The following is a 15,980-nucleotide window of genomic DNA, read 5'->3' as shown; positions in this document are numbered from 1 at the left end:
ATACTAAATCAATTCTTACTGATTAGCGCGAGGTAGTTGTCTAGGACTTACAACCAAGACAGCAAAGATGTGAAACTAATGTGCTGATGCAGGACAACAAAAGCCATTTTCGCACAACTCCTGCAGATTGATCTTTGAAGGACATGCTACTTTCAACCTGTAGACTTAGGCCACTCCTAGAATAGACATCCTAAGCTAGTCACACATGCCCTCTAGACATCCTAAAATAGCTAGGGCTAAGAGATATTCATGACCTATCTGACCTCCAGCCATCCTTGTACTAAGGTGCCAAGCCACACCATTGTAGGCACTTCCACAATATCGGCAACCATTAGAAAACAGGTGCATCACCATTAAGCTTGCCAAAACAAGTCATAGAAATAACCCAGTTAAAGGAGAGGTGCACAGACAATCCGCATGCCTAAGTAGTGGTAGCCTAATTGGATTCTTCATTGAGATGATTAAAGTATCAAGAGGTAAAAAGTGGCATGAGAATATACTCTATTGACCACTCGTTTTCTTGAGGACAGAACTACACCTACCAGTTAAAAACTTTATCCTAGCCCTAACAATATCATATGAATCTGGAAGTAGGGTCAATACCTTTGAATTATATCACTTTTTGATATGATTTAAAGGAAACTTTCCATACATGTTTGCCCATGGAAGTGGTCAGAAAGATACTTTTTGGACCGGAATGCCAAAACATTCAGTTGATAAAGGCGCTCAAAGTTAACCTATTTTGTATACCCCACCATGAGACCCGCCATTGGCTGAGACAAAATGCTCTTGAAAACAGGGTGGGTGTAATTTCCATCATAGAAATACAATTCATAGAAGTGACCAATCCCTTCAGACCAGTGAAATTTAGCTGGTACACCATTGAAATTTAAATTCAATTGAAATGTTTACTTCTAATTACTACCACAAAGATGACAGCATGTCCATCCACCGTCGAATGTCAACTTAAATGGTCATGTCTATTCTATGATCTATATTTCTATGATTTCAATAGGTTTCCTATGGAGGATTGACAGTATCATTTAAAACAGATATTCCCATTCAAACCAACATTATCTGATGTGTGGACCTTCAACCAACCATTTGAAAGTTATAAAATGTTATTCCCATTGTGGTACATTTATCAGCCAAAACATGACACCCACCCTGTATTCAAGAGCACCGATGGCGGGCACAACACAAAAACCTTAGATTATGTAAAATAGGATCTAAGCTACAACACAGTGCATTCGGAAAGTATTCAGACCCCTTGACTTTTTCCAATTTTGTTACGTTACAGCCTTATTTCTAAAATGGATTAAATTGTTATTTACCCCCTCATCAATCTACACACAATACCCCATAATGAAAAAGCAAAAACTGAGTGGTAGAGATTTTTGCACAATAAAAACTCACATTTACATCAGACCCTTTACTCAGTGCTTTGTTGAAGCACCTTTGGCAGCGATTACAGCCTCGAGTCTTCTTGGGTATGACGCTAGAAGCTTGGCACACCTGTATTTGGGAAGGTTCTCCCATTCTTCTCTGCAGATCCTCTCATGCTCTGTCAGGTTGGATGGGGAGCGTCGCTGCACAGCTATTTTCAGGTCTCTTCAGAGATGTTCGATCGGGTTCAAGTCCGGGCTCTGGCTGGGCCACTCAAGGACATTCAGAGACTTGTCCCGAAGCCACTCCTGCGTTGTCTTGGCTGTGTGCTTAGGGTCGTTGTCCTGTTGGAAGGTGAACCTTCACCCCAGTCTGAGCGCTCTGGAGCAGGTTTTCATCAAGGATCTCTCTGTACTTTGCTCTGTTCATCTTTCCCTCAATCCTGACTAGTCTCCCAGTCCATGCCGCTGAAAAACATCCCCACAGCATGATGCTGCCACCCCCATGCTTCACCGTAGGGATGGTGCCAGGTTTCCTCCAGACGTGACGCTTGGCATTCAGGCAAAATAGTTCAATCTTGGTTTCATCAGATGGTCTGAGAGTCTTTTAAGTGCCTTTTGGGCAAACTCCAAGCGGGCTGTCATGTGCCTTTTACCAAGGAGTGGCTTCCATCTGGCCACTCTCCATAAAGGCCTGATTGGTGGAGTGCTGCAGAGATGGTTGTCCTTCTGGAAGGTTCTCCCATCTCCACAGAGGAACTCTGGAGCTCTGTCAGAGTGACCATCGGGTTCTTGGTCACCACCCTGACCAAGGCCCTTCTCCCCCGATTTCTCAGTTTGGCCGGGCGGCCGGCTCTACGAAGAGTCTTGGTGGTTCCAACTTCTTCCATTTAAGAATGATGAAGCCCACTGGGTTCTTAGGGACCTTCGATGCTGCATAAATGTTTTGGTACCATTCCCCAGAGCTCTACAGACAATTCCTTCGACCTCATGGCTTGGTTTTTGCTCTGACATGCACTGTCAACGGTGGGACCTTATATAGACAGGTATGTGCCTTTCCATATGTCCAATCAATTGAATTTACCACAAGTGGACTCCAATCAAGTTGTACAAAACATCTCAAGGATGATCAATGGAAACAGAACGCACCTGAGCTCAATTTCGAGTCTCATAGCAAAGAGTCTGAATGCTTATGTAATTAAGGTATTTTCTGTCCAACAATTTCTAAAATCCTGTTTTTGCTTTGTCATTATGGGGTAGTGTGTGTAGATTGATGAGGAAAAAATATATTTAATCAATTTTAGAATAATGCTGTAAAGTTACAAAATGTGGAACAAGTCAAGGGGTCCGAATACTTTCCGAATGCACTCTGTTTGTGTTTTTTTTTAAAGTTTAAATGTTTTTAGATACTTGACGTTCAAGGTTAAAAAATGACAATTTTTATAAATAAAATTCTCCAGAAATGATAAAATAGTTTCACAACCCTGTTAGTAAGCCTTTACAATCACAACCGATTATATTTTCCAGTGATAAAGACATGCATGTCTCATGGTATGGTGGGGTATGTAAAATGGGTCAACTTTTAGCACCTTTATCTTGTGAATGTTTGGGCATTCAGGTCCAAAAGGTCACTTTCTGAGCACTTCTACATATGGGCAAACACACTACCAGTCAAAGGGTTGGACACACCTACTCATTCAAAGGTTTTTCTTAATTTGTACAACTGTTTACATTGTAGAATAATAGTGAAGACATCAAACCTATGAAATAACACATATGGAATCATGTAGTAACCAAAAAAGTGTTAAATCAAAATATATTTTATATTTGAGATTCTTAACATAGCCACCCTTTGTCTTGATGACAGCTTTGCACACTCTTGGCATTCTCTCAACCAGCTTCATGAGGTAGTCATCTGGAATGCATTTCAATTAACAAGTGTGCCTTCTTAAAAGTTAATTTGTGGAATTTCTTTCCTTCTTATTGCGTTTGAGCCAATCAGTTGTGTAGGGGGGTATACAGAAGATAGCCATATTTGGTAAAAGACCAAGTCCATATTATGGCAAGAACAGCTCAAATAAGCAAACAGAAACGACAGTCCATCATTACTTTAAGACATGAAGGTCAGTCAATACGGAACATTTCAAGAACTTTGAACGTTTCTTCAAGTGCAGTCGCAAAAACCATCAAGCGCTATGATGAAACTGGCTCTCATGAGGACTGCCACAGGAATGGAAGACCCAGAGTTACCTCTGCTGCAGAGGATAAGTTAATTAGTGTTACCAGCCTTAGAAATTGCAGCCCAAATAAATGCTTCACAGAGTTGAAGTCACAGACACATCAACATCAACTGTTCAGAGGAGACTGTGTGAATCAGACCTTCATTGTCAAATTACTGCAAACAAATCACTACTAAAGGACACCAATAATAAGAAGAGACCTGCTTGGGCCAAGAAACACGAGCAATGGACATTAGACCGGTGGAAATGTGTCCTTTGGTCTGGAGTCCAAATTGGAGATTTTGGGTTCCAACCGCCGTGTCTTTGTACGGATGATCTCCGCATGTGTAGTTCCCACCGTGAAGCATGGAGGAAGAGGTGTTATGGTGTGGGGGTGCTTTGCTAGTGACACTGTCAGTGATTTATTTAGAATTCAAGGCACACTTAACCAGCATGGCTACCACAGCATTCTGCAGCGATACGCCATCCCATCTGGTTTGGGCTTAGTGGGACTATCGTTTTCAACAGGACAATGACCCAACACACCTCCAGGCTGTGTAATGGCTATTTGACCAAGGAGAGTGATGGAGTGCTGCATCAGATGACCTGGCCTCCACAATCCCCCAACCTCAACCCAATTGAGATGGTTTGGGATGAGTTGGACGGCAGAGTGAAGGAAAAGCAGCCAACAAGTGCTCAGCATATGTGGGAACTCCTTCAAGACTGTTGGAAAAGCATTCCAGGTGAAGCTGGTTGAGAGAATGCCAAGAGTGTGCAAAGCTGTCATAAAGGAAAAGGGTGGCTATTTGAAGAAACTCAAATATAAAATATATTTTGATTTGTTTAACACTTTTTTGGTTACTACATAATTCCATATGTGTTATTTCATAGTTTTGATGTCTTCACTATTATTCTACAATGTAAAAAATAGTAAAAATAAAGAAAAACCCTTGAATGAGTAGGTGTCCAAACTTTTGACTGGTACTGTATGCATGTAAGGTTTTGTTCAAATCAAAAGAGGTGCTGTCAAAATGGATTTACCCAGTACTAAGCCTACTCCTGCCACAGATAATACATGCTAACTAAGCTAGCAGTACTCCCCCAGTCTAAGTATTCTCCTGTGGCAGACAAGCCTAGTTAGTTAGCATGCTAAGCTAGCAGTACTCACCCTATAGGCCTTCTCCTGCAGGTTGGTGTTGCTGAGCTTCAGGATAACATCAAATTTGATGGGCTTCACACTCATCCGGCCAGGCTTCTTGTTGAAGTCCACCTGATGGATGATCTAAACAAGCAATGAACACAAAATTAGTGCGTTCAGAAATCACGCAAAATTTGCAAAGACATGACACAAATTACACAATGTCAAAACAGAACAGCGACAGTGCCCTCACACGAGCCAGACATCAGCATCATTTGGTAATCATTCCATGGCTTGTCTCATGGAAAATCATTCAGACTCCTGACAATAGACACTAATAAATGTTCAATGTAAATAGACACTAGTAAATGTTCAACGTAAAGATACTGCCAAAGTAGAGCTTAAACAAGCACACCATTAACGGCAAAATAATGTGCATGCGCATCAGCACAGTATGTGCCAGTGTATATTTGTGTTTTTACCTATATTTTGTACATCTCAATGTGCGTGTTTGTGTGCTAGATGGGCCTAGCCCTGTATATTATTTTGTGTCTTTGCGTATCGCTATGTGTGTGTGTGTGTGTGAGAGGACGTTGGTACTAGGCGAGTGGAGCGCTCCTGGCCCGGTATGTCTGTACAAACATTGGATGTGGTGGCGGTCTGCTGGGGGAAGTGGGAAGACATGGTTCAGCCCTGATACAGAGGAAGACACCGGAGCAGGAAGCTCCAAATCATATACCACCCCCCCGCTATCCCCCACTTGGAGAGATACATGCGCACACACACACGCGAGTATGTGTGGTGTGCATGGACATGTGTGTGTATGATGTGTGGTCTGTGTTATTGTATATGGAGTGTGTGCGTGTCTTAGTGAGTGCTGGCCTCCTGTGGTAAGCTAGCATGAAAACGGCAGTATGGGGGCAACAGCTTGGCCTTGTGGGGCGTGGTCACCGTGATGGTCTGGAGTGTGTGCATGTGTGTGCAGTCTGACCAGAGCGATAAAGACAAGGCTGTGGTTACGCTTTACTCCGAACGCGCTCTGCAGACCACATCCTCTCTGCCTATGGCGCAGCAGTCCACCCCCAGCACACACACACAAACACAGAGGAGCACATGGGGGTTGCTTCTGCTGCTCCAATTAAAACAGTGCGCACCTCAGCCTCTCTTTTCCGTTTAACGAGGGGAACAGTAAAAGAGAAGACAGACAGGAAATGGAGTGTGTGCGTCTGTGTGCTGGGGTGAAGGGGTGGACGGCTGCGCCATAGGCAGAAAGGATGTGGTCTGCAGAGCGCGTTAGGAGCAGAGCGTAACCACAGCCCTGTCTTTATCGCTCTGGTCAAACCGTCCACACATAACACAGTGATCACTCCCACAAGGCCAAGCGGTCACCTCCATACTGCCGTTCTCATGCTAGTTTACCACTAGTGGTTCACGAGTCCAGGATTTTTTGAGTCGACTCTGACTGGAGTCGAAAGGAGTTGACTCTTGCTCGACTCCCAAAACACGCTGAAACGGATGCGCACACACATACACACCACCTCATTATTGCAAAGTCCTACAAGGAAGACTACATTTGCGTTCTATAGGACTGACATGAGCATGATACTGCCCATTTGCTATAAAAGGCTTATTTTGTTTGACTATAGAAGGTGATGTGTAGGAACTAGAATATTTCAGTGATATCTTTGCTGTTTGCAGCCTTGACGGATACCACGGGATTATGCGGTGCACTGTACGCTGATAAGCCTATTATTTACCATGTTATAGCCCTATTCGGACCAGTATTACTAGAGACGTTGGTTTTGTCAGAGGACAATTCACATAGGATTCGTTTTTTCCCAAACGGCCCCCTGTAATTCTTAATTTTTCCAAATTGATTTGACTCTTATGACAGAAGCCAGGAGGTGTTTATTGTAGTTGTGAAGATATTTCAACGTCATGTCTAGACAATAGGCTACATTTACATTTTAGTCATTTAGCAGACGCTCTTATCCAGAGCGACTTACAGTTAGTGAGTGCATACATTATTTTTTATTTTTTATTATTTTATTTTATTTTTATACTACACACTGATAATTCGTGCTTGGCTGCCAAATGTATCGGTCTCCCCATAATATTTAAATTGAAGTGTGATCATAATCATTATTTTAGCGCTCCATCCATGGTAGACATCCTTCCTAATAACAATGCCCAACATCCTGCTGATTAGAGCTGCTGAACCGTATTTGCACTTCACTATTTATGGATGATAAAGTGAACGTGCCATTTTCAAAATGTTTAGCGGGGTTGCTGCTTTGCGTTCTATTGCCTAGGAGAGGGCTCTCCAACCCTGTTCGTGGAGATCTACCATCCTGTATGTTTTCATTAAATAAGCTATAGGCAATATATTTTATTGCACATTTAGGCCTAATTAAACTGATGCATTTGGCAATGTTCAACTCCAATTCACTGAAACTATGACGGAATAGTTTAGCTATACTCAGTGATAGCCTAATATATACTTAAGGTGAATTTATGAGGCATTGCTAGATACAGATTACCAAGATATAGCCTATGCGCACTGTTCTGACCGTCTCTCTGCCTGCCCCAATCCTCTCTCCCTCGCCTGCTCCTTTTTCTGTTCGCTATGAAAAACACTAGTGTCTGTTGCGTGTAGAATAGCTCAGCCTACTCATTGATTATACCTACTTTAAAGAACTTGCGCTAGACATTGCAAGCCAAGCTATTGCAAAATACAGCATTGCGATAGCCTATAGCCTAGATCTTTTCATTACTGATGCACGGTTCTGACGGTCTGCCTGGTGCCCCTCCCTCTCCCGCTAGCTCTTTCTTTGCTGTGAAAGATGCAAGAGTTTGTGTTCTCGAGGTAGACTATGCAAAACAGTTTCCTCCGTTGCAAAAATACTGAATCTTAGGAGTCGATTCCTAGCGGAATCTAAGCTTGACACCCAGAAATGGTTGAGGAATCTATTATTTTGGAGTAGACTCCCCACCACTACTTACCACAGGAGGCTAACACCCACTGACACACACACACTAGAGCCCAAACTATACAGTGGGGAAAATAAGTATTTAGTCAGCCACCAATTGTGCAAGTTCTCCCACTTAAAAAGATGAGAGAGGCCTGTAATTTTCATCATAGGTACATGTCAACTATGACAGACAAATTGAGGAAGAAAAATCCAGAAAATCACATTGTAGGATTTTTAATGAATTTATTTGCAAATTATGGTGGAAAATAAGTATTTGGTCACCTACAAACAAGCAAGATTTCTGGCTCTCACAGACCTGTAACTTCTTCTTTAAGAGGCTCCTCTGTCCTCCACTCGTTACCTGTATTAATGGCACCTGTTTGAACTTGTTATCAATATAAAAGACACCTGTCCACAACCTCAAACAGTCACACTCCAAACTCCACTATGGCCAAGACCAAAGAGCTGTCAAAGGACACCAGAAACAAAATTGTAGACCTGCACCAGGCTGGGTAGACTGAATCTGCAATAGGTAAGCAGCTTGGTTTGAAGAAATCAACTGTGGGAGCAATTTTTTGGAAATGGAAGACATACAAGACCACTGATAATCTCCCTCGATCTGGGGCTCCACGCAAGATCTCCCCCCGTGGGGTCAAAATGATCACAAGAACGGTGAGCAAAAATCCCAGAACCACACGGGGGGACCTAGTGAATGACCTGCAGAGAGCTGGGACCAAAGTAACAAAGCCTACCATCAGTAACACACTACGCCGCCAGGGTTTCAAATCCTGCAGTGCCAGACGTGTGCCCCTGCTTAAGCCAGTACATGTCCAGGCCCGTCTGAAGTTTGCTAGAGTGCATTTGGATGATCCAGAAGAGGATTGGGAGAATGTCATATGGTCAGATGAAACCAAAATATAACTTTTTGGTAAAAACTCAACTCGTCGTGTTTGGAGGACAAAGAATGCTGAGTTGCATCCAAAGAACACCATACCTACTGTGAAGCATGGGGGTGGAAACAACATGCTTTGGGGCTGTTTTTCTGCAAAGGGACCAGGACGACTGATCCGTGTAAAGGAAAGAATGAATGGGGCCATGTATCGTGAGATTTTGAGTGAAAACCTCCTTCCATCAGCAAGGGCATTGAAGATGAAACGTGGCTGGGTCTTTCAGCATGACAATGATCCCAAACACACCGCCCGGGCAACGAAGGAGTGGCTTCGTAAGAAGCATTTCAAGGTCCTGGAGTGGCCTAGCCAGTCTCCAGATCTCAACCCCATAGAAAATATTTGGAGGGAGTTGAAAGTCCTAGTTGCCCAGCGGCAGCCCCAAAACATCACTGCTCTAGAGGAGATCTGCATGGAGGAATGGGCCAAAATACCAGCAACAGTGTGTGAAAACCTTGTGAAGACTTACAGAAAACGTTTGACCTGTGTCATTGCCAACAAAGGGTATATAACAAAGTATTGAGAAACTTTTGTTATTGACCAAATACTTATTTTCCACCATAATTTGCAAATAAATTCATAAAAAATCCTACAATGTGATTTTCTGGAATTTCTTTCCTCATTTTGTCTGTCATAGTTGACGTGTACCTATGATGAAAATTACAGGCCTCTCTCATCTTTTTAAGTGGGAGAACTTGCACAATTGGTGGCTGACTAAATACTTTTTTTCCCCACTGTATGGGATTTTTGGAACCGATTCTAGAGTGGAAATCAGGGGTTGGAACCTGTTCAGGGAACAGAACTGAAAACTTTCTCGATGCTAGTTAGGAATACTATAGCTATCACATTTCACATTGGATTTATTAACTACAAAACGTAAGACGTGTTTTTAATTCTGGTGCCTCTCTGCACACACAAGCTTGTTAGCTAGCTACCTTCTTTGGTCCAATCTTAAGCCAACACTGAACAGAAGCCGCTCCTCTGTAGGTATAATTCTGTGGGCCTAATTCAGATAATGCATGTCATCACAAGATGGCCAGCACTTCAAGCCAAGCCTCCTCCTCCTTTACCCTCTCTCCCCACCTGTTTCAGCTCGTGCACTACACTTTCCATCACGCATGTAAACAACTCACTGAGCTACAGCTTGCCTGTTGCATAGCAAGCTGCTCTATCCGCACTGCATGATCGGTTAAGTAATTTAATGCCGAGCTAAAAATGTAAAAAATATATATGATTTCAGAGGTTTAAAAAGGAACAGACAGGAACAATATAAACCAGTACCTTGTTTGGATTCGAACCGATACCAAACTTTATTTTGCTGGTCGGAACAGTGGAACGGAACGAAAAAAAGAATGGTTCTGTTCAGAACTTAACGATTGGAAAATAATTTCAGTTCCAACCCCTTGCGGAAATATTCACTGATAACCGATACATCTACAGATATATGTTTTATTTTGGCTGGAATTAAACATTTACTTTTTCTTTATGGATTGTGCTTACAAAGATACTCAGAAAGCTGATTTCTTATATTTGAGAAAAAAACATTAATGTAAGCGCCACATAAAATGTAGAAGCACCAGAAAGACAATATTTCTTTATGGCAAAACTGTTACTCTAGTGAAAGGAGGATACACTGCACTGATTCTGGCAAAAAAAATGCCTTGGCTCTGAAGACTGAGCTGTCTCCTAGCCAGCTGGAAAACGACATAGATAAATACCAAAACATTGAAATTGTGTCCTAAGTTTTCAACGATTGTAGGGCTGAAGCCACTGAATTCTGGTAGTTGTCACTCCAAATGAAAAACATAAATCACAAAATCTGCCGCTGGCACAGCGCTGCCTCTCGCCCAAAGCGTTGCCTCAGTGAACGATCGTTGGTATCTGGGTTAAGGTTTGGGTTAGGTAAGGGTTATGGTTAGGAGTTAAGGTTGTATATCAGAGCTTGAGGAATACCCTTTGCAAAGAGCAAATATAACGCACCAGATTTCACAGGCTTCACTAAAGGGCTGTAACATTACCAGAGTTGAACGTTCTTAGCACGGCATGCTTTAAATTTGGGCATAGCATCTAGTGATGGGAAAATAATTGACAAAAATTAATCGATAGTTACATATCGGGATATTATTTTTGACGACGTATCGTTTTCAGAATATCACAATATTATTTTTGCACTAGTTGGCTGTACCTGCACCAAAACTCCATAAATGTTCCTTCATAGCTTGTTCTCTTATTTTCAAATAAGGGGTCAATTTGTTTTCAGCACCTTTATTTCCATGACTAATGAAAACTCATTTTCTCATGGCTCTCCCTTGTCCCTCTGCAGCAGACATCTGGTGAGCAATATGTTTGGAACGTCGAATTGCAATAAAAATCACACATATCGTATCGGCACCTAAGTATAGTGATAATATCCTATCGCGAGGTCTCTGGCAAATCTCAGCCCTAATGGCATCCATTGTTTGTCACGACACCCAACACCCTCCCATTACACTTCACAGTACACTCAGTGGCCAGTTTATTAGGTGCACCACCCCGTTCACGAAAATGGTTCACTCATTCAGACAGTGAGTCAAGTGGCCGTGGCTTGCTATATAAATCAGGCAGAGGCATTCAGTTACTGTTTGAACGTTAGAATGGGCAAAACAAGTGACTGAGCGTGGTATGATCGTCGGTGCCAGGTGCACCGGTTCCAGTATCTTAGAAACGGACGGCATCCAGAAACGACAGTGTCTAGGGTTTACCGAGAATGTTGCAACAAACAAAAAACATCCCGTCAGCGGCAGTCCTGTGGGCGAAAACAGCTAATTGATGTGAGGTCAAAGGAGAACGGCAAGAATCATGCAAGCAGACAGGCAGGCCCACAAATAGGCAAATAACAGCCCAGTACAACAGTGTGCAGAACGGCATCTCTGAACATCGGTCCTTGTCACGGATGGGCTATTGCAGCAGACAACCACACCGGGTTCCACTAATATCAGCTAAAAACAAGAAGAAGCAGCTCCAGTGGGCATGCGATCACCAACACTGGACAATCGAGGAGTGGAAAAACATTGCCTGGAACATGACAGCGAGTTCAGTTTACTTGAGTGGCCTGCGCAGTCCCCAGAACTCAACCCAATAGCGCATCTTTGGGATGAGATGTAACGGGCTGTTCGCAGCATGAACGTACCGTTCAATTGCCAGCTAATGGAAACCCTTACAAACGCATGCACACCACACATACTCGCATGCCAAACCAACACACACAGTCAAACTGAAAATGTTGACAGTGTGTGACCTGCACTAATAACAAAGGTTTCTAACATTTGACATTTACATTTTAGTAATTTAGCAGACGCTCTTATCCAGACCACATATCACAGTTGTAGTAAGTCCATTTCCCCTCAATAAAGAAGTTATCAGCAAAGTCAGTGCTAGTAGGAAAAGTCAAGCGCAGGGTTTTTTTGGGGGGTGGGGGGCGGGAATAAGGTTGATGTCACAAACACACACCACTCAGATTTACTTCCTCCCCCTCATCTTTCAGAACCTATTTCGTTGTTAGCTATTGAGACCTACACGGACTGTTTTCCACTGATACCTAACAAAATGTTACAACACTCCCACACTGTTTCTCCATTGGTTTTGTTGCCCAATGCTGTCCTCGCGCCGTATTGCTCACATCTATTCAATCCTTTCTGATCTAGGCCACACAAGTGGCCAACCCTCCTCCTAGTGAGCTACTGGGAATACATGCAGAGTTTTGAACCGACCCTGTTGTAAATTAACATACCGGATTCCGCTGATCACGGTCCTGGTTAGCATTTAACTACTTCAGGCCTCTCCAACCCTGTTCTTCCAGAGCTACCCTCCTGTAGGTTTTCACTCCAACCCCAGGTGTAACTAACCCGATTCAGCTTAACAACCAGCTAATTATTAGAATCAGGTGTGCTAGATTAGGGTTGGAGTGAAAACCTACAGGACAGTAGCTCTCCAGGAACAGTGTTGGAGAGCCCTGAACTAGTTGACCTACAGTAGGGTTGGAGATAAATCCAGCAGGACCACAAAGAGTCATATAGTAGGAGTGCTGATCTATGATAAGGTCCTGCTGTCAATATACTCTTATTCATAAACAAGTAAAAAAGGCCAAACTGATCATAGATCAGAACACTTACTCTGAGACGCTTTGTAAATACAGGCCCTGGAGGGTATTGCTCTGGGAGGAGAGATGAGCAGGGGGTAGGGGGTCTTACCTCCAGTAGGAAGGGCAGAACGGGCACGAAGGTGTGGGTGCTGCCAGAGAGGAGGGTGAGGGCTCGCACACAGTGGATCCTCAAAGGGTAGTAGCGTGAAGTGGGTACCAGCCTGCACAGCAAGACAGATGGAGATTCACAACAGTGGTCAACACTACCACCTGCTGGTGAAAGTGTGAAGTTCAACTTTTGGGTGCAGTTTCACAGACACAGATTAAGCTTAGTACTGGGCCAAACATTTTTTCGCTTTCAATAGAGATTCTCCATTGAGCATGCTTTTTAGTCTAGGACTAGGCTTAATCTGTGTCCGTTTTTATGTTTTATGTGAACGTAATTAAAGTCAGACTGAAAAACAATACAAAATCTGCGGAGACCATAGGCTGCTCGTATCATGCTAACTAGACATTCTACCCTAAGAGAGGGTATCCATACTAAAGCACTTGTTATTGTTGATCTATACAACAACTGTATACTAATGCTAATAGTTGGTGAAAACAGATGGTTTAGCTTTATATTCATATTACTTTTTGAAAAGAGATCCAGTATTATCCTTCCCCATAGCTCTCTGTGTGATATCCTGGTAGTGTGTGTGATACAATATAATAGCCCATGTAACAGTATGATCCCAAGTTAAGCACATAGGTCTGTGTGTGTGTGTGTACCCACTTGATGGTGCCCACTATGACCTGGCACAGTGGGTAGATGAGGGGCTGCAGGACATCGCTGGGGTGCAGGGTGCTGAGCACACGACACCACAGGTACAGGCAGTGAACAAACTGCCAGTTATACACCGACTGGTACGTCTCCTGCAGGGATCACACACATCACATTTACCATCAGCACTGATATACATGCCATTGTTGGTGGTTTCTAAATTATTACTGGGATACAGTCTGAGACAAGCAATGGTCTAGACCAATATTGGAACCCTTAGCTCCAATGTTAGAATATCACAGACCACTATAAAAACAATCGTATAGATAATGTCATTACTTCTATTATCATCTTTAGCTGTACTTCCTGGTGTCCTATGACATCATTGCCGTATCCTTATTTCCAACATCCAGGGCCCGTATTCACAAAGCATCTTAGAGTAGGAGTGCTGAACTGCTTACCTTCTTCTTCATGGTCATGGCGTTCCTCAGGTGGATAGCCAGCTGGCGGATGTAGATGAAGCCGTGCTGGTAGGAGGCCTGTGTGTCCAGCGAGTACATCTCTGTCAGCGTCCGCTGCATGAAGTTGATCATAGGCAGAACAGTGGGCGACGTGAACTTGCAGTTCTGCACGTACGAGATGTACATTTGCTGAGGGAAAAACAAGAGGTTAAAGGGTGTTAAGAGTTTGGTTTAAAATAATAAAATGTCCATTTTGGGAGTTCCAACATTGTGCAGGCAACTTTATACCTTCCACTTTGTACTGTTACAGTGGGGGGGGAAAAGTATTTAGTCAGCCACCAATTGTGCAAGTTCTCCCACTTAAAAAGATGAGAGAGGCCTGTAATTTTCATCATAGGTACACGTCAACTATGACACACAAAATGAGAAAAAAATCCAGAAAATCACATTGTAGGATTTTTTATGAATTTATTTGCAAATTATGGTGGAAAATAAGTATTTGGTCAATAACACAAGTTTCTCAATACTTTGTTATATACCCTTTGTTGGCATTGTCATGCTGAAAGACCCAGCCACGTTTCATCTTCAATGCCCTTGCTGATGGAAGGAGGTTTTCACTCAAAATCTCACGATACATGGCCCCATTCATTCTTTCCTTTACACGGATCAGTCGTCCTGGTCCCTTTGCAGAAAAACAGCCCCAAAGCATGATGTTTGGACATCATTTGAAACCCCACCTCTTTAAGGAATACCTGGGATAGGATAAAGTAATCCTTCTAACGAGTGGAGGACAGAGAAGCCTCTTAAATAAGAAGTTACAGGTCTGTGAGAGCCAGAAATCTTGCTTGTTTGTAGGTGACCAAATACTTATTTTTCCACCATAATATATTATTAAATATTATTAAATTAAATAATGTATTATTAAACGCAAATAAATTCATTAAAAATCCTACAATGTGATTTTCTGGATTTTTTTCTCCTCAATTTGTCTGTCATAGTTGACGTGTACCTATGATGAAAATTACAGGCCTTTCATCTTTTTAAGTGGGAGAACTTGCACAATTGGTGGCTGACTAAATACTTTTTTCCCCCCACTGTATGTGCCACCTTTCAGGAATGTTTATGTGCATACACTTTTGCCACTAACTAGGTACAGTGAGGGAAAAAAATATTTGATCCCCTGCTGATTTTGTAAGTTTCCCAGTGAGAGACAGAATAACAAAAACAAAATCCAGAAAAGCGCATGTCAAAAATGTAATAAATTGATTTGCATTTTAATGAGGGAAATAAGAATTTGACCCCTCTGCAAAACATGACTTAGTACTTGGTGGCAAAACCCTTGTTGACAATCACAGAGGTCAGACGTTTCTTGTAGTTGGCCACCAGGTTTGCACACATCTCAGGAGGGATTTTGTTCCACTCCTCTTTGCAGATCTTCTCCAAGTCATTAAGGTTTCGAGGCTGACGTTTGTCAACTCAAACCTTCAGCTCCCTCCACAGATTTTCTATGGGATTAAGGTCTGGAGACTGGCTAGGCCACTCCAGGACCTTAATGTGCTTCTTCTTGAGCCACTCCTTTGTTGCCTTGGGTGTGTGCATTGGGTCATTGTCATGCTGGAATACCCATCCACTACCCATTTTCAATGCCCTGGCTGAGGGAAGGAGGTTCTCACCCAAGATTTGACGGTACATGGCCCCGTCCATCGTCCCTTTGATGCGGTGAAGTTGTCCTGTCCCCTTAGCAGAAAAACACTCCCAAAGCATAATGTTTCCACCTCCATGTTTGACGGTGGGGATGGTTTTCTTGGGGTCATTCCTCCTCCTCCAAACACTGTGAGTTGAGTTGATGCCAAAGAGCTCGATTTTGGTCTCATCTGACCACAACACTTTCACCCAGTTCTCCTCTGAATCATTCAGATGTTCATTGGCAAACTTCAGACGGCCCTGTATATGTGCTTTCTTGAGCAGGGGGACC

The 15,980-nt window shown here is 42.8% G+C and overlaps 1 protein-coding gene across 1 annotated transcript in view; it reads right to left on the bottom strand.

Annotated features, from left to right (window-relative positions):
• LOC121538297 (nucleolar complex protein 2 homolog) overlaps positions 1–15,980 on the bottom strand; it is a 33,076-nt gene that overhangs the window by 12,843 nt on the left and 4,253 nt on the right. Inside the window, exons 10-13 of the mRNA XM_041846171.2 lie at positions 14,006–14,194; positions 13,557–13,696; positions 12,891–13,002; positions 4,773–4,886 (exon numbers count right to left, since the gene is read on the bottom strand). Coding sequence (XP_041702105.2) covers positions 4,773–4,886; positions 12,891–13,002; positions 13,557–13,696; positions 14,006–14,194 — 555 coding nt within the window. The remainder of the gene's footprint in view (positions 1–4,772; positions 4,887–12,890; positions 13,003–13,556; positions 13,697–14,005; positions 14,195–15,980) is intronic.

The sequence above is a fragment of the Coregonus clupeaformis genome, chromosome 24 (genome assembly GCF_020615455.1).
Source record: "Coregonus clupeaformis isolate EN_2021a chromosome 24, ASM2061545v1, whole genome shotgun sequence".
Classification (NCBI taxonomy): domain Eukaryota; kingdom Metazoa; phylum Chordata; class Actinopteri; order Salmoniformes; family Salmonidae; genus Coregonus; species Coregonus clupeaformis.
This window is presented reverse-complemented; position numbering and strand designations above follow the sequence as displayed.